The sequence below is a fragment of the Megascapheus bottae genome, chromosome 16 (genome assembly GCF_031878675.1).
Source record: "Megascapheus bottae isolate mThoBot1 chromosome 16, mThoBot2.hap1, whole genome shotgun sequence".
Taxonomy (NCBI): Eukaryota; Metazoa; Chordata; class Mammalia; order Rodentia; family Geomyidae; genus Megascapheus; species Megascapheus bottae.
The window spans coordinates 3,485,564-3,503,347 of record NC_143524.1 but is presented as its reverse complement, the minus strand read 5'-3'; the positions used below and the strand labels follow the sequence as shown (position 1 = coordinate 3,503,347).

Here is a 17,784-nt window from a genome sequence, read left to right as displayed (position 1 = left end):
CTTTTAATTGTTAACATAAATGATTGTTGGGTCTTCTGCTTTCCCAAACACCTTCCAAATTCAGATCCTGGACCTGTGTTTTGGACTGGCTGTTGCCCTAATGTACAGCAGCTACCTGAGCCCCCCCCGTGAGTGGTCTCCTCACTCCCGTGCCTTTAGCACGTTCCACTGGCTTTTCCATAGAAGTTGACCCTGCCCCTACAGCTTCCACCTACGTTGTCGTTGTCTGTCATCTCTGCTGGCTCCTCCTTTCATGAACAATAGAAATGTTGGGAATGTGATGATGATCCAAGGCTGTGCTAGGGATACAGGCCGAGACCTTCACTGCTTGCTGGTGTGGGCGAATGGACCGCCATCCTCTCACCTGAAGGACTTTGGTACTCACGGGTCCACATGGGGGCTGCTAGGGGCTTAAGCTGAATAGCTGTGGAAAGAGCAACAGGGCAGAAACCCGACCCACAGGTCACAGCAGAGAAGGGGGACTGAGGGGGAGGGAGGTGACAGGTCTCAGCCCAGCTTGGTCAGCAGCAAGAACAGGCTCCAGGAGCCGGAGAGTTCCTTTCATCCATGGAAATCAGATCCTCACTCATCATCCTCACTCAGGGAACATCTACTGTATGGTCTACTGGGCACATACTGTGTGCCAGGCACTGGTCTAGCCTCAGGCCAGATAGCAAAGAATTAAATAAGACACATCTGGATCTCCCCTTCTAGTGCAGGGAGGAGGGGGATAAGCATGGCGCTTAGTTTAAGAGAAAAGCAAAGGAGCCACGAGACCGGTGGCAGGCAGGGAAGAGGGGTCTGGCGCTGAAGAGGTAAGTGAGTGACCCAGGTAGAATCAGGGGAAGCTGAGGAGACAAGAAGGTTGAAAGGTGAAGGCAGAACTGAGGCTAGATCAGGCTACTGCCCATGAGGCCACAGCTTCTGTCCTGGCTGTGCTGAGAGCCAGGGCAAGCTCTTGAGGGAAAGGGGTGTGATCTGTGATCTGATTGTTTCCACAGACTCTCTGGTCAGAGCCAAGGGAGGCCAAAGGGGGCGAAGGCTGGAAGTGGGATGTGACAGTGGTGGTGGGGGGGGGGGGTGGGCAGTCTGGATCTGATTTGAGGGCGGAGCCAACAGGATGTGAGGGCAGGGCTGGGGGAGGAAGGATCCAGAAGGGACGTCTGCAGCTGCACTGTCTGCAATAACTTCCCCTAGCTCTGGGAAACCTCTGGACTCCCTTTCCTGCCTGTTCTGCTGTGAGCTGACCCGGGGAGGCCTCTCCTCCTTCACCTCTGGCCTCCTTCCACTCCACCGCCAGCTTCTGCAACCTCTGGCCTTTTGTGGTGCCAGGGACTTCCTGCCCCAGGGCCTTAGTCCTGACTGTCCTCTGCCTGGCCTCTTCCCCTGTGAGAGTGGCTTCTAGGTCCTCTAATGCACTCAGTCAGATTTCTCCCCAGACTTTGCAGCCCCACACCCCTTCACCCTTCATTTTTCTTGGCATCACAGTCTGTTAATGGAGGGGTGTGTGTGTGTGTATGTGCCTGTACTGGAAATTGAATTTACCATCTAATCACAGTTCTTTAGCTTTTTTCTTCAAGGCTGGTGCTCTACCACCAAAGCCACTTCTGGCTTTTTGTTGTATTGGAGGTAAGAGGCTCGCATCTTTCCTGCCCTGGACTGGCCTTGAACTGTGATCCTTGGATCTCAGCCTCCTGAGTAACTGAGACTCATGATGGAAGTCACCAGTGCCTGGCGTAATGGAAACTTTTCATTTTGCCTTGTTGTTTTTGTGGGTCTCCTTTTCCAGAATAAACTCTGGGAGTCAGAGGGTCTGTGTCTGACCAGTGGTGTGAGAAGCTGTGTTGGTTGACATAACCAGTGTGGATTTTGGGGCTTCAGGAATTTCCAGGAGGCTTTGTTTGTCCCCCCCTGCTCCCCAACACCCAAGAGTATTATTAGGGGTATTATTTTCAGATAGGGTCTTAAGGTCTTACATTTTTGTCTGGGGCTGGATTCAGACCATGATCCCGAGTGGCTGGAATTACTGATGCATTCCACCACACCTGGTTCATTTGTTGAAGTGCAGTGTCAATGACGTTTTGCCAGAGGAGCCTTGAAGAGCCCTGATTTTTAGCTCTTTACATAGGACTGCGGGCAGACACGCTCGGCCCCTTGTCTCTTGCACTTCTGTTTTGAGACGGGGTCTTGCTCGGTGTGTCCTAGGCCGGGCTAGAGCTCCCGGTCCTGCTTCACCCCGGGTTACAGGTGTGCACCGCCACGCCCGCAGCTGTGCTCACTGCACACGCGAACAGCAGGGCCAGGGCCAGGCGCAGCCATCGCTCCCGGCAGCCCCTCTCCCGGGAGGGGCTCAGGGCCGGGCTGTCCGGGGTGGGCACGGAGGGGGCACCCTGGGCTCGCTCGTGGGAAGGATTCGGAGGCAGGGTTTGCCCCTGGAGGCCCCTGCCCACTCTGTGCCCACTTCACGGCCGGCCATGATCCCCTTCCCCGGCGTCCCCAAGTGAGGACAGGTGTCGCCGCCCGGGGGTGGGGTGGGGGCCCTGTCCTGCCGGAGAGCGAAGGGACCCGGGCCCGGGCGGCCTTCCAGGCCCGAAACGGCCTCTGCGTGCGCTCGGGCCGCGTGCCTCGGTTTCCCCACTGGCAAAGGCCAGGCCTGGGAGCCGGCTCCACAGGTGACACACCTGCTTCCGGGCCGGGCCGGGGTCTGGCGGCGACGCCCGCGCTCCGCCCAGGGGAGCGCAGGGGCTCGGGAGCCGCGTGGCCTCGGGCCGGCTCCGGGGGGCGCCCGCGGGAGGGCGCGGGCGGCGCGGGGGGCGCGGGCGGCGCGGGGGGCGGAGACCGGCGCGGCTTCCGCCCCGCTCCCGCCCTGCGCCCTCCCCTCCCGTCGTCCTGGTCCGCGGCGCCCGCCGGAGGGGAGGCGGGAGGCGCCGGGAGCCGCGCTCGAGCCGCCACCCGCCCCGCGCCCCCCGCGCCGCCCGCGCCCCGCGCCATGGAGCCCGAGTGAGGCCGCGGGACAACATGGAGGCGGCGCCGCCCCGGGCCCCGCCGCCGCCGCCGCCGCTGCTGCTGCTGGCGCTGTGCTGCAGTCTGGCCCCCGCCGCGGGTAGGTGGGCGCGGGCCGCGGGGCGGGCGCGGGCCGGGGCCCGGGGCGGCGGCCGGGCCGGGCCGAGCGCGCCGCCGCCCCCGGCCACCCCGCGAGTTGGGGCGCGTTGGGGCGCGCGCCGCGGGGGCCGCGCAGGGCCTTTGTCTCGCCGGGGCGCTCGGGCCCGGTCCGGGGGCGCGGGCTCGGCTCCGGGGGACCCCGGGACCTGGCCAGGTGCGGCGCGGGCGGGTCCTCACCTGCCCGCTGCCCTGGGGACACGGGGACTCGGGCGGGCCTGGCCGTGGGGCCCGGGGCGGGGAGCGCGGGGAGCCTGGCGGCCGCGGCCGACCACGACCTGAAGTTGCCGGGAGAAAGTTCTGTACCCGGCGCCGGGGCGGGGCGGCCCGGCCTGCGTCCCGGACCCGACACCTGCCCGGGCCCCGGGGTCCGGGGCCTCTGGGGCCGCGGCCTTGCGGGGTCCAGCGCCCGGGGGGGAGGTGGGCCGGGCCGGGCCGGGGCTGCGGCGCCCCTGCCGCGGCGGTGCCCGCCCGCGCGCGCGGAGGGGAGGCCCGGGAACTTGCAGTGTAAGTTGGTGCGGGGCGGCCGGCGGCGCCGCAGCCTCGGGAGCGCCGAGGCGGTCTGCGAGCTCGGACGCCGCCGGTGGCCGCGCCGGCCCCCAGGGACGCGCGTGTTCTGTTGTTGGGGGGAGCGTGCGGGTGGACGGGCCGGCCGGGTGCCGAGCTCTCCTCGCTGCTGCCCTGCGCTCCTTCGGAAATGGGGGTGTGTGGGGAGGGACAGACGTCGGGCCCCTTTGTCTGGGCCTCCGTGACCCACAGCTGTCTCCCTGAATACCTCCACGGGGCGGGCGGGGGCCCGGCCTGGCTCCCGGTCACATCCCGGGGACCACAGCCTTTCCATGGTACTTTGGCAGCAGCTAGGGATGGGAGGACATGGGATTTGGCTCCTCAAGCCTTCCTGCTTCCTGTGCCCAGACAAGAGTTCCTAGGGGGGGGCTTCACCCCACGGGGTCCCTGACAGGATATGCTGACCCCCGCCCCAATCTGGTGCTTGCAAAACAAGGTAAAGACAAAACAAATGACAGGCCAGCATTGCCCTTTCTTTCCGGAAATGCCTGGGTCACGCTGCAAAGGGATTTCTTTTTGGGGGGGGAGCTGTTTGTTTTAAAGGTGGGGTTACTTCTCAGCTCATTTCAGTTTGGGCTTTTCCTGTGTGTGCTGGGGTGATGTTGCTGGGATCTGGGGCCTGTTGTCATGTGATTGGAGACCCCCAAGAAGAAAGAATGACATCTGTCCCATTGGGTTTGTGTACCAGGCTGGGAGCCACGAGCCGGGAGTGGGCTATTCTTTAACATTAGGCAGTCAGGAGCCTGGCTGGGCCGGCCGATGTGGTAATGCAGTCCTAAAATGGAAAGGCAGGGAGGGAGGACTCTCTTTCAGCAGCCTGATCTTTGAGTGCTCTCTGGGATCTGGTGAGATCCACCAGGTTGTTGCAGAGGCTTCAGTGAAGGCAGGGAACCAGCCCCTAATCTTTTTCCTGATGGCTTCCTGTTGCAGTTTGAAGCTGTGAGCCCAGGGAAGTCAGTGCCTTTGTTCCAGTGGTCCTGGGTGGGAGAATGGCATGCCCCAGGCCCAGGGAAGCTCCCTGCAAGGCCCCAGCAGGCATGAGTGTGGGGAGGTAAGGAAACCTTCAACAAGACCGTGTGCCCTGCAGACTCTCACATCCAGGACTTTACTTGGGCCACGGCGAGGCCACGGCGAGTCCAGTGCTATCCCTGTATCAGGGGCTGCCTGCCTGGGCAAGGTATTCCACCAGCCTGGTCTTTGGGCTCAGTTGCTGTTTGACTTCTGGGGCATTGTTTAGCTGCTCTGTGCTAGATGTATTTCTCAGATCAGGTCTGTGTGTGTTACCCAGGCCGGCCTGGGACCATGATCTTCCTACATTTATTTATCTTTTTGCATGATTGGAACCAAGAGATGTGTGTGTCCTCACACCTGGCTTCTTGATTGAGGCGCAGTCTTGCTAACTTTTTCCCAAGCTGGCGTCTAACTTTCAGACCGTCTCAACTTCTGCCTCTTGGGTAGTTGGGATTACAGGCATGAGCCACAATGCCCAGCCCTTTTATGGCATTTTCTCTGGCATCTGGTATTGTGTTATAGAATGGAACAGGATGGCAAATGTGATCTAGTCCTCTCCATGTGGGGGCTGGATGGGGAAACAGGCCCATGGGCAGATGTGGGAGAGGTGGTCTTCAGCGTATCGACTAGGGGTCCAAGACCCATCCTCAAGGGTAGAGTGACCTTGCTGCCAGAGCCAGCTCATACTGTGACCCTGAGGCTGTGGAAGCTTCTGGCAGACTCGAGGCTGATGTGAAGGAAACGCAGGCTGTCGAGGCTGTGTTAGTGAACCGCATGGAGCTGGCTGCTTTCAACTTGAGGTTGAAGCTTCGGTAGTAGTGTGTAGTTCACAGGCAGTGAGCCCGTTACAACAGTCACGATTATCAAGTTGTAAAACAGTTCCAGAGAAAGCCCACCCCATGCCCCGCTGTGATCTCCATCCCGGTACCATTGCCATCTGCACTCTGTCTCTGTGAACTCTCTCTTCTGGCTGTCCTGGAGAGACAGTCCTGCGCTGTCACCCTGACTGGCCTAACTCCTGGGCTCCAGCAGTCGTCTTGCTTTGGCCTCTTGAGTAGCTGAGACCACAGACACGCACCGCTGCACCAGGCTGTGTTTCCTATAAACGGGCTGTGCAGTACATGGCTTTTGTGCCTGACCTTTCTCTCTCTCTCTCTCTCTCTCTCTCTCTCTCTCTCTCTCTCTCTCTCTCTCTCTTTCTTTCTTTCTTTCTTTCTCTCTCTCCCCCCTCTCTCTCCTTCTCCCTCTCTCTCTCTCCCTCTCCCTCTCCCTCTCTCTCTCTCTCCCTCTCCCTCTCCCTCTCTCTCTCCTTCTCTCTCTTTCTTCCTTTCTTCTAGTCTTAGGTTTGAGCTCAGGGCCTGAGCACTGTCCTTGGATTTTCTCAAGGCTACAGCTCTACCACTTGAGCCTCAGCACCACTTCCAGTAGCTTTTTTCTATGTATGTGGTACCAAGGAATCGAACCCAGGTCTTCGTGCTTGCTAGGGAAGCACTCTACCACTAGGCCAAACTCCCGGCCCTGACCTCTTTCTTTATTTTATTTTATATTTTTTTCTTTTTTGTTTTTTTATTGTAATTAGTAAAAGGGTTACATGATATTTGCCAGATAGAAGGTGCATTAATTCACATACATTGATACCCTTTCACATGTCTTGGTACCCATTTCCCTCCCCCCCCCACCCCCCTGACCTCTTTCTTTAGCACAATGTTTTGTAGCCTGCATGGACATTCTAGTCCTCGTGTGTGTGTGTGTGTGTGTGTGTGTGTGTGTGTGTGTGTGTGTGTGTGTGTGTTGTTTCTGGGGCTTGAACTCAAGGCCTGAATGCTGTCTATGAGCTTTTTGGCGCAAGGCTGGCACTCTACCACTTGAGTCACAGATCTACTTCTGGCTTTTTTGGTGGTTAATTGAAGAGAGGAGTCTCATCAACTTTCCTGCTCAGGCTGGCTTTGAACTGTAATTCTTCGATCTCTGCCTCTTGAGTAGCTAGGGTTACAGGTGTGAGCCAGCAGTGCCCTGCTAAGGTTGTGCTTAAAGGAGCCTGCAAGATGATCTCAAAATGGAGAGTGCTGAGTGGAGGCCCTGGTGGGAGCTGAGGGCCATGTCTAGTTTCTTGGCTTTTGGCTGTGTTTGTACATTTGTTCAGAAGGCGGCAGCCACTGCTGTGGGCCCTGAGCCAGCTGCTTGGGGCAGCACTGGTCCAAGAGTGATGGGTGGAGGCAGCTGTGAGGTGGCCCCAGGGCTGGCTGGCCGACTGGCCCCAGGGCTGGCAGGCCCCGTCCTCTGCTTTCTCTCCAGCTCTGCACCATGGTTTGCTGGCTTACAGTCTCATTTTCCACGATTGTAAAATTGGGTTGGTGGTGTGCGCCTTCCCAGAGCTGGTGTGGGGGAGAGGGGTAGAGCCCTCTCCTCTGAGACCCTAAAACCCTAGAGGTGGCAGGACCAGGCCACCCTTGCCCTATGGCTGACCGATGTCACCTCTGTGCCTCCTCGAGGTCCTAAGGGGTTTCCAGTTTGTCCTAGGTTGCTGCCACCACACAGGGCAGTTGACACTCAGCTTGGTGGGACAGGCCCCTTGGCTGCTGCTGGCAGCAGACTCAGGTGCGAGCCTGAGTCTCTCCTCTCCAGCAATGCTGGGGTTTGGATTCGAGACCTTGACTTGCCAGCTGATGCTCTACCACAGTCACTCCTCCAGTCCTGCCTTTTGCTGGTTATTTTGGTGATGTGGTCTAGCGTGCTCGCTGTACTCTTATCCTCTGGGTCTCAGCCTCATCATTGTGAGCCACTGAAGCCCATCTGGGCCTCCAGCTGTGACAAGGCACGGTGTGTGGGGACTGCCTGTACCTCCTGCTCTCTGCCCTGTGCTTGGGGTCTCTTTCCTGTGGGCTCTTGGGAGGTGGTCATGAGGAAGTTGTCCCAATCCCTGTTTTGGGACAATTCAAGGGACTGTTTTTTCTGAGTCCCTCCTTCCATACCTCCCTTCCTCCCTCCCTCCCTTTGACAGAATCCTGGTATAGAGTCCAAACTTGGTCTCAAATTCCAGATCCTGGGCAGGGAGGGAGATTGGCCTAGTGGTAGAGTGCTTGCTTAGCATGCACAAAGTCCCAGGTTCCATTCCTCGGTACCACCTATGTAGAAAAAGCTGGACGTGGTGCTGTGGCTCATGTGGTAGAGCTGTAGCCTTGAGAAAACCCACGGATAGTGCTCAGGCCCTGAGTAGAAACCCCAGAACTGGCCCCCCCAAAAAATGCAGATTCTTCTGCCTCTGCCTCCTGAGTGCTGGGACCACAGGCGTGTGCTGTCATGTCCAGCGTCTGGGTGTTTCCTTATTCACTTTTTTTTTGTGTGGCATTTAGTGGAGTTTGTTGATTTTTAGTTAGCCCTGATGCCACTTTTCTTGGGGCTAAACTGAAGTAAGGGCTCACTCTGGGAGGAAAGAGGGCTCAGCCTCTTCAGGGTCTCTGGCTCCCCAGAAATCCGAGGATAGCTCGTCTCAGGAAGAGCAGCCAGGGCAGTGTTCGCAGGCGAGGTGCAGTGTCCGGGACTATTGAGGACCCCATGGCCTGCCAAGTCCTACTACTGTCGCTCTCTGGGGCCCTGGGGACCCTCAGTTTTCTTACTTATAAAATCAAACCTACTGGCAGCAAGGCCTTTTCTAGCCTAAGTCCTCACCCTTTTTTTTCCTTCAGGAGTCTGAGGCCTCTGGGGGCTGAGTTGGGGCTGGGGGGACTCGCATCCCACTTTTTGAGGGTCTAGAGTGTCTACGGGCTCTTCCCAACTTTCCCTGTATTGTCCTGTCTCAGGTCTGGCCTGTCACCTCCCTGGCCCTCTCCCCCTGGACCCTCACCCCACCTGGTCTCTGGCAGACCCTGTCCTTGCCCTGATACTGTACAGCAAGATGTGTGACCTGCAGGGTCGTCTGCCCTTCTATTTTCCCAGCCCTACAGGACCTGGCCCCCAGCTTCTGAGCTCCAGTGAGTCCTGTGTGGGCCCTGGGCTGGGTCTGAAGCCCTGTTAGTGTGGACATCTGTGCCCCAGGCCTCTGTTGGGACAAATACTTGAGAAGATGTCTTCTCAGAATCCATCTTGTCAGGGGTGAGAGGATGTGGGGCCCATGTGACCACGGCAGGTCTGTGCAGCTCTGGTGAAGGCGTGGTGACCGCGGTGTGGGGATTCAGGATCTCTTCTGAGCTGTGGCTGGTTTGCACGCTCTTCTCTTTGGCTGCTGGGTGTAGGGGCCTTGCCGGGGGCTGCAGCAGGCTCACCTGCTGCTTCGTCTCGGGTTGTCCACACTGTGGGCTTCTGCCTGGTGCTGTCCTATGGGGGATCCTTCCCAGTGTGGAGGCGGGGGTGTCCCCTGACCTTGTCACTGCTGGCCTTGAGGAGCAGGGCAGCCTGGCACTCCCACAGAAGCCCAGGCCCGTGCTCGGGAGTGGCGTGGGTGATTTCCTTTTCTTTTTTTGGAGGGAGGAGGCTTGAGGTCAGGGTGTGAGTGCCATCTCTTAGCTTTTTCCCTTTAGGCTGGCACTCTACCACTTGAGCCACAAGCACCACTCACGGCTTTTTGGTGGCTTTCTGGGGATAAGAGTCTTATGGACTTTCCTTCATGGCTTGCTTTTAGCTGTGATCCTCCTGAGAAGGTAGGATTGCAGATGTGATCCCCTGGTGCCTGGCAGCGGTGGGTGTGTTCTTTGAAGGGGCTGTAAATTTGAATCCTGAGGTCTGCTGTCCCAATCTTTGTTTCAGGATGGTTGTTACTTCTTGAGGTAGGGTTGGAGCTCTGGGCCTCTAACATCTGCATTTCAGTTGAGAATTACTTTAATTTTAGTTAATTAATTTTTTTGCCCTGTGTCTGAGATTTTTTTTTTTTTTTTTGCCAGTCCTGGGCTTGAGCTCAGGGCCTGAGCACTGTCCTTGGACTTTCTCAAGGCTAGAGCTCTACCACTTGAGCCACAGCACCACTTCTGTCTTTATTTCTGTGTATGTGGTACCAAGGAATCAAACCCGGGTCTTTGTGCATGCTAGGCAAGCACTCTGCCACTAGGCCACACTCCCAGCCCTGAGCTTCTTTTGTCCAAGGCTAGCACTCTACCACTTGAGCCTTGGCGCCACTTCTGGCTTTTTCTGTGTATGTGGTACTGAGGAATCAAAGCCCGGGCTTTATGCATGTTAGGCAAGTACTCCATCACTAAGCCACATTCCCAGCCCAACTTTATTTTTTATCATAGTGAAATATGTATGGAATAAGAAATTGCCATTTTGGCTATTTTTAAAGGTACAGTCCAGTGATTTCAGGACCTTCTCACACCTCCTATTTCCAGATTTTTCCATTACCCCAAAGGGAAATGTACCCAGACATTCTCTGTTCCCCTTCGCCCCAGCCCCTGATCGTCTCTTCCCTGCTTTCCTATGAATTTCCTTCTTCTAGGCTCTGTGTAGTTGTGTAATCATTCAGTATTTGGCTTATTTACATAATATTTGGCATGAACAGCATAATATTTTCAAGGTTTGAGTTGTAGCATATGTCAAGAGTTTCTTCTTTTTTTTTTCTTTTTGGTTGGTACTGGGGCTTCAGCTTGGGGCTTTGCCCTCCACTGTGTGTGTGTGTGTGTGTGTGTGTGTGTGTGTGTGTGTGTGTGTGTGTGTGTGTGTGTGTGTGTGTGTGTGTGTGTGTGTGTGTTGTTGCTGCTGTTGTTGTTGGTCCTGGGGCTTGAACTCAGAGCTTGGCAGCTGTCCCTGGGCTCTTTTGCTCAAAGCTAACACAGTGCCACTTTGAGCCACAGCACCACCTGCGGTTTTCTGGTGGTTAATTGGAGATTCTCATGGACTTCCCTGCACTGGCCGGCTTCGAGCTGTTATCCTCAGATCTTAGCCTTCTGAGTAGCTCGGATGGCATGTGAGTCACCACGGCCCAGCTCTCATTCAGCTTTTACTCACAGCTGCTGATCTATTGCTTGGGCTATGTCTCTAGTCATGCGTTTTGCTGGTTAATTGGAGACAAAGTCTCTCAGACTTCTCCATCCCAGATGGCTTCAAACCATGATCCTCAGATCTCAGCTTCATGAGGGGTTAGGATTTCAGGCATGAGCTACTGTTGCTGACTTCATCATTCTTTCTGAAATAAGTGGTGTTTATGGTGCCTCGCTGAGGAGCATGTGGGTTTTCTAGGCTTCACTGCCCTGTGAGATCTGCTACAGTAAGCACTCTGCCTTCTCAGTGTACTGCTCTGGGCCAGCCCCAGCAAAGAACAGAGATCCTCTATCAAAAATAACCAGAACAAAGAAAAGATGGAGCTGTGAGTCAAGTGGTAGGGCACCTGCCTGCTTAGCAAGGGCGAGGTCCTGAGTTCAAACTCCAGTACTGTCAAAAACAAAGAAAAGAAAAAGGGCAGCACCAGTTTATACCCTGAGAATATTGTAATCCTTTACCATAACCTCTCCAATGCTGACAGCTAATTACAGTTTGTTTCTTAAAATTAGTACCAATTGGTTAAAAACTCTTAACATTTTTCTTTCTTTTGCCAGTCCTGGGGCTTGAACTCAGGGCCTGGGCATTGTCCTTGAGCTTCTTTTGCTCAAGACTAGTACTCTACCACTTGAGCCGCTTTTTCTGTGTATGTGGTACTGAGGAATCAAACCCAGGGCTTTGTGCATGCTAGACAAGCACTCTTACCACTAGGCCACACTCCTGGCCAGAAACTGTTAGCAGATTTTGATTTGAACTTTCCTATACTTAGTCCAAATTGCCTAATCTTATCCTTGGCATGTTTTTCTTTCTGTTGTTTGTCTTTGGAAGATTTGTCCCAGATTTTCCTTCTGGTCTATAGCTAGTCCTTAATCTTTATTTTTTTCTTTTTTCCTGCCAATCTAATATCATAAAGACATTAAAGAATTTCATGTAAGCAAAACTTTTGATTTCCCTAGAGGCAGTTGTCTTCTTCTTACTCCACCTACAATCTAGAAATAACATTCTAACCAGGTACAGGGACTCGCCTGTCATCATACATACTCAGGAGGCTGAGATCTGAGGACCAAGATTCAGAGCTAGCCCTGGGGAGACAAATCCAGAGACTGTTATCTCCAGTTACCTCGCAGAAAGCCAAAAGTGGAGCTGTGGCCCGACTGTGGTAGAACCCCAGCTTTGAGGGAAAACCCAAGTGAGAGTATGAGGTGATACTCAGTTTAAGCCTTAGTACCAGTGCACCAAAACATGCCATTGGTGGATGTGTGGTGTCTACCGACCAACACCTGTCTTGGGATCCTGATCCTCTTGTACCTGAGTGTCTTTGTGTACCAGTCCTGCTGTTTTAATCTCTGTTGCTTGGGTATATCAACTGTGAAAATCTACCTCCCTTCCATTGTTTGTCTAAAAACCGATGTTGACTCTTTTCATACACTAGCTCCTTTGTGATAAACTTCAGAGCCAGCCAGCAGCTCTGCCCTTTGATCTCTTGGTCTGGGGAACCGTGAGTGGTGACATCTGTCAGGTGTGGCAGGCTGGGTGGTAAGTGGCTGGTGCTGGAGAAATCAGTTCATCTGCCCCTTGCGATGGCTATGTTTTTTTTTTTTTTTTTTTTGCCAGTCCTGGGCTTGAGCTCAGGGCCTGAGCACTGTCCTTGGACTTTCTCAAGGCTAGAGCTCTACCACTTGAGCCTCAGCACCACTTCCAGCTTTTTTTTTTTTTTTCTATATGTGGTACCGAGGAATCGAACCCAGGTCTTTGTGCATGCTAGGCAAGCACTTTAACCACTAGGCCAAACTCCCAGCCCAATGGCTATGTTTTTGACAGCTCTGGATTGTGTGGCAGTGGCATGGCCTGCTGTCGGGGTGCTGGTTGTGACACTTGACCCTGGACACCCCTGACACCAGCTTCTGCTCAGGAAAGTGGAGCTGTGGAAGCTAGTTTCAACAAGATCCCGTCACTCATGGCTCTCCTCCTCTGGTTCAGTCCAGAAGAAAATGTGAGCACCTTTTATTTCTTCTGCACCCCTCAAATAGCCATTTGGGGAAGCAGTATCCGCCTGGCAGATCTCTCAGGAAGTTGCTCAATGGGGAATTAAAAAGCTACCTGGATGTCCTCCAGTCTGTCCCCTCTGGGGCAGCTGCCACCAGGGTCCGCCCAGGAAGGCGTCTAAACTCTGCTGGCTCCGGCCAGGTGGCTTCCGAGCAGGGTGTGCCCTCGGCTTGCTTCTGAGGGCCACATGTGCCGTTCCCCACTTTCCCCAAGCCAATGGGGATGGGCTGTGCTGTGCTGGGATAGAATGGAATGGGGGAGAATCAGGTGTGTTATGCTGCTCTGACAGTGGTTTTTGTTTTTTTGTTTTTTTGTTTTTTTTTGCCACTCCTGGGGCTTGAACTCAGGACACTGTCCTTGGACACTTTTTGCTCAAGGCTAGCGCTCTGCCACTTGAGCCACAGTGCCACTTTCAGCTTTTTCTGTATATGTGGTACCGAGGAATGGAACCCAGGGCTTCGTGCGTGCTACGTGAGCACGCTACCACTAGGCTAAACTCCAACCCTACTAAGGAGGTTTCTAAGGAGGTTTCTATTTCTCCCTGCCCTCCCTTCTTGCTTTGCTTTTCTTCTGTTGGTACTGGGACTTGAACTCAGAGCCTAGGTCTTGCCCCTTAGCTTTATTGCTTTGAGGCCAGTGTTTTACCACTTGAGCCACAGCTCTACTTCTGGCGTTTGGCTGTGAGACATGGAAGTCTCACAGACTTTTCTGCATGGGCTAGTTTTAAACCATGGTCCTCAGACCTCAGCCTCTGGAGTAGCTAGGATGGTAAGCATGGACCACCAGACAGACACCTGGGCAGCTTGCACTTCTGAAACGCTGTTGTTTTAGAACCCCTGCCCTCCAGCTTGCTGTGTGTGCTGCGTGAATCCTTTCTGCTTAGGTTCCAGGCATAGCTGGCTCCTGGGCAGAGCTGGTCCTGCCAGGAGTGGAGGCCTGCAGGTCCTGTCACATCTCCCACAACTGTTTCGGTTTGTCTTTATGGGGCAGAGGAAATCCCTGAGGCCAGGCTACTTTTGTGGCCCCTTAGGTTGTGGGCCCCAGTTGGAAAAGGCTGATCTGGAAGGTGACATGGACTCTGAATGCCGCAGGGGGTAGCGGCCAGGGGTGGCCTTTCTCCGTGTGTATTCGAAGGGTCTCTAGACTCCGCTCAGGTCCCCGAGCTCCAGGGTCCTGATGACTTCAATCCAAAATGCAGACCTGACCGCAGCTTCTTCCGAACTCGCGGAGTCCTGCGCAGTGCCCATCCTGCTAGGACGAGGTGTGGTTGAGATGAGACCCCGACAGACCCTCTGGTTTCACTCCTGGGTGTTGTTAGGGAGCCATCAGATTGAAGATCTTCGGTCCCTAGGGCAGTGGTCTGGTCCTGCTGCCATCAGCCCTTCAGCATTCCAGGTGGCGGGGGTCTCAGGGCAGTGAGGGTCTCAGGGAAGCGAGGGTCTCAGGGCAGTGAGGGTCTCAGGGAAGCGGGGGTCTCAGGACAGTGAGGGTCTCAGGGAAGCGAGGGTCTCAGGGCAGTGAGGGTCTCAGGGAAGCGAGGGTCTCAGGGCAGTGAGGGTTTCAGGGAAGCGAGGGTCTCAGGACAGTGAGGGTCTCAGGGAAGCGAGGGTCTCAGGGCAGTGAGGGTCTCAGGGAAGCGGGGGTCTCAGGGCAGTGAGGGTCTCAGGGAAGCGGGGGTCTCAGGACAGTGAGGGTCTCAGGGAAGCGAGGGTCTCAGGGCAGTGAGGGTCTCAGGGAAGCGAGGGTCTCAGGGCAGTGAGGGTCTCAGGGAAGCGAGGGTCTCAGGGCAGTGAGGGTCTCAGGGAAGCGAGGGTCTCAGGGCAGTGAGGGTCTCAGGGAAGCGAGGGTCTCAGGGCAGTGAGGGTCTCAGGGAAGCGAGGGTCTCAGGACAGTGAGGGTCTCAGGGAAGCGAGGGTCTCAGGGCAGTGAGGGTCTCAGGGAAGCGAGGGTCTCAGGGCAGTGAGGGTCTCAGGGCAGTGAGGGTCTCAGGGAAGCGAGGGTCTCAGGGAAGCGAGGGTCTCAGGGCAGTGAGGGTCTCAGGGAAGCGAGGGTCTCAGGACAGTGAGGGTCTTGGGGCAGTGGAATCTCAGGGACGGTGTTTCCCACAGAAAGGGGCTCAGGGTTCTCCATGTGTCCAGTACACAGCAGAGCAGATGGGAGGCAGGGAAGCCTGGTCAGCACCCTTGGGACGTGTGATCTGGAGTTCTCCAGCAGGACAGCACCCTATAGGCTGGTGTCCATCTGTGGCTCTGGTTGGTGTGAGAAGGCCAGGGGCCCTGGTTCCTTCTTGCCTGCCTGCTTTGGTCACCAGCGACCCTCCGGTGGCCCGCCTTACTGTGGCATGGATGGCTGATCTGTGTTTATCCAGTAGCCATGGCCGTTGGCCAGCAGAAGCCAGTGTCTCAACACTCCTGGACTGAGACCCTACTGCCCCCTCCCCCGATCTGCTCAGAGCAACCACCGGCTGCTTGTCGGGAAGGTGCGGAGGTGGGCAGGGTAGCTTGCCTGGGGCCAAGGACAGGTCAGCTCTGAGGTAATACCAGCCCGGCCCTCAGGATCTTGCACTTTGATCTAGCTGTATGTGAGACGCCACTTGGCCTTAAGTTCACTGACCAGGCCAGCTCAGAGCCTGTGCTCACTGGGGTCCATCTTACCTATAAGACATGCGAAATCATTTGGTATATGACAAGACAGGCACAGGACACAGATTATTGTTGGCTGCCCACAGCCCATTTGACTGTAGTGATAATTTTGCATGGCCAGAGAATGATGCCATAAATTTCCAAATAGCTCTTGGCAGCAGAAGGCTTCCCATCTCCAGTAGACTTCCCCAGAGAATCACCTGGTTGATAATTGAATTCTTTGTGTATGTTGTGTGTGTGTGTGTGTGTGTGTGTGTGTGTGTGTGTGTGTGTGTGTGTGTGTGTGTATGTGTATGCGCGCGTGTGTGCATGCTTGAGTGCCCCTTGAATGTAAGGCTTTGAGGGCCTGGAGCATGGCCTAGTGGTAGAGTGCTTGGCTAGCACGCACAAAGCCCCGGGTTTGATTCCTAGGTACCACATACACAGAAAAAACGGGAATGGTGCTATTGTTCAAGTGGTAGAGCACTAGCCTTGAGCAAAACTATTCAAGGACAATGCTCAGGCCCTGGCCTTGAGATCTTGCTTGGCTTTTTTTGCTTCAGACTAGCAGTTTTGTACTTGAGCCACAGCTCTCTCTGCTTCCTGTTTTGTGGTGGTTAATTGGATATAAAAGTCTCATGGGCTTTATTGCCCAAGCTGACTTTGAACCTTGACCCTCAGATCTCAGCCTCCTGAGTAGCTAGGATTGCAGGTGTAAACCACCAGTGCCCAGTGTAATCTTTTTGTTATTGGTGGTGGTGGTTGTGGGACTTGAACTCTGGGCCTGGGTGCTGTCCCTGAGCTCTTCAGCCCAGGGCTACCACCCTGTCCCTTGAGCCACAGCACCACTTCTGGTTTTCTGGTAGTTAACTGGAGATAAGAGTCTCACGGACTTTGGTGCCCTGGCTGGCTTTGAACCCTGATCCTCAGATCTCAGCCCCCTGAGTGGCTAGGATGACAGGCGTGAGCCATGCCCGCCATCAGTTTTAAGTATTCTAGGAAGACTAGACGTTGTAGTCTTGGCACTGATTAGCCATGTGATGTGACAGGGCTGGAGAAAGGGCTCCCATGGGGCAGTGCACCGTAATCTTGGTACTGCCTCTTCATTAGCTTCCAGACCTATGCTGAGCTGTGTTTTGCAATAGTCCGAGGCAGTGGCCTTGCCTGGTTGTGCCCTTGCCATGGTAAATGTCCTTCAGTTCTATGAGAAGTTTTGGCTGAGACCAGGAGGTGAGGGGTTAAAGACAAGCCCCGCATTGCCTGGGGTTGGCTGCATGTTGGTGGGACTGAGGGGAGGTGTCATCTGATCCCAAGGTGGTGCCTTGCACTGGGCATCGGCTCCTGGACCTTGGCACCTGTGTGACCACTGTTTTCCAGGAACGCTGGGTCATTTTGACAACAAAGTCTCCCAAATTTGCCCAATAAACAGATTTTGGAGAGCATTGATCAATTTGGCACGACTTGCTTATTATGGTTCTGTTTAACTTTGGAAAGAAAATAAGAAATGGTACAAAGGTGTGTTTGTTTTCTGAACTGTGTTCCCTTCCCCAGATGTTCCTTTCTGCCCATTCCAAAGCGTTCTGAGCACCGTTCTCCAGTTTCCTCTCTGCACAGCCGGACAATGAGGTCTTTGTGACCACATGGGAACCACTTCCCTCTCCGGGGGCCGTGGAGGAGGCAGAGGCCGTCCCACCGTCTCCCACCTCCGTGGAAACAAGTCTGTGCCAACCCTGCCAGGGTCTGGCTCCCTGGTGGGGCTCTGGCAGGCATGTTTCCCAGGGTGGTGATTGGCAGGGCTGAGGCTTGGGGTACCATGGTCTGTACCTCCTCCTGTCCCTTTGAGCTGCCCCCCAAGCCTAAATCCTTGCATCTGCAGCACGCTTTCAGGCACCAGGACGGACCTTTTTCTTTGACTGTCTGTTTCTTGGTGCTGGGGTTGGGAATCCAGGGCCCTGCACATGCCTGGCAGGCATTGCACCACTGGGTGACACCCAAGCCCCTTGCATCTCATGCTGCCAGATGACAGAGGGTGGGTGTCACGGGAGACCTGAGCCCACAGCCACACACCTGGCTGGGGGTGGAGGTGGGCACAGTGGCACTTTAGGGATGTCACCAGCGGTACGCAGGGACGTGTGTGTAACACACACACACCTTACAATTACCTCCCCAGTTGATTTCAAAATGGTTTCAGCAGGACTCTGGTGGCTCACATTTGTAATCTTAGCTGCTCAGGAGGCTGAGATCTGAGGATCTTGGTTTGTGGCCAGCCTAAACCACAATCCATGAGACTCTTATCTCCACTTAACCGTGGAAAAGCCAGAAGTGGAGCTGTGGCTTATGTGGTAGAGTGCCAGCCTTGAGGGAAAAAAGCTAGAGAACAGTGCCTAGGCCTTGAGTGTGGCACATGCATTAAGCA

At 55.2% G+C, this 17,784-nt stretch overlaps 1 protein-coding gene across 1 annotated transcript in view; it reads left to right on the top strand.

Moving 5' to 3' along the window:
- The first annotated feature begins 2,924 nt into the window (after positions 1-2,924).
- Positions 2,925-17,784, top strand: part of Lrp5 (LDL receptor related protein 5) — an 88,808-nt gene continuing 73,948 nt past the window's right edge. The window contains exon 1 of the mRNA XM_090347197.1: positions 2,925-3,103. Within this exon, the coding sequence (XP_090203323.1) occupies positions 3,019-3,103 (85 nt within the window). The 5' untranslated portion in view covers positions 2,925-3,018. The remainder of the gene's footprint in view (positions 3,104-17,784) is intronic.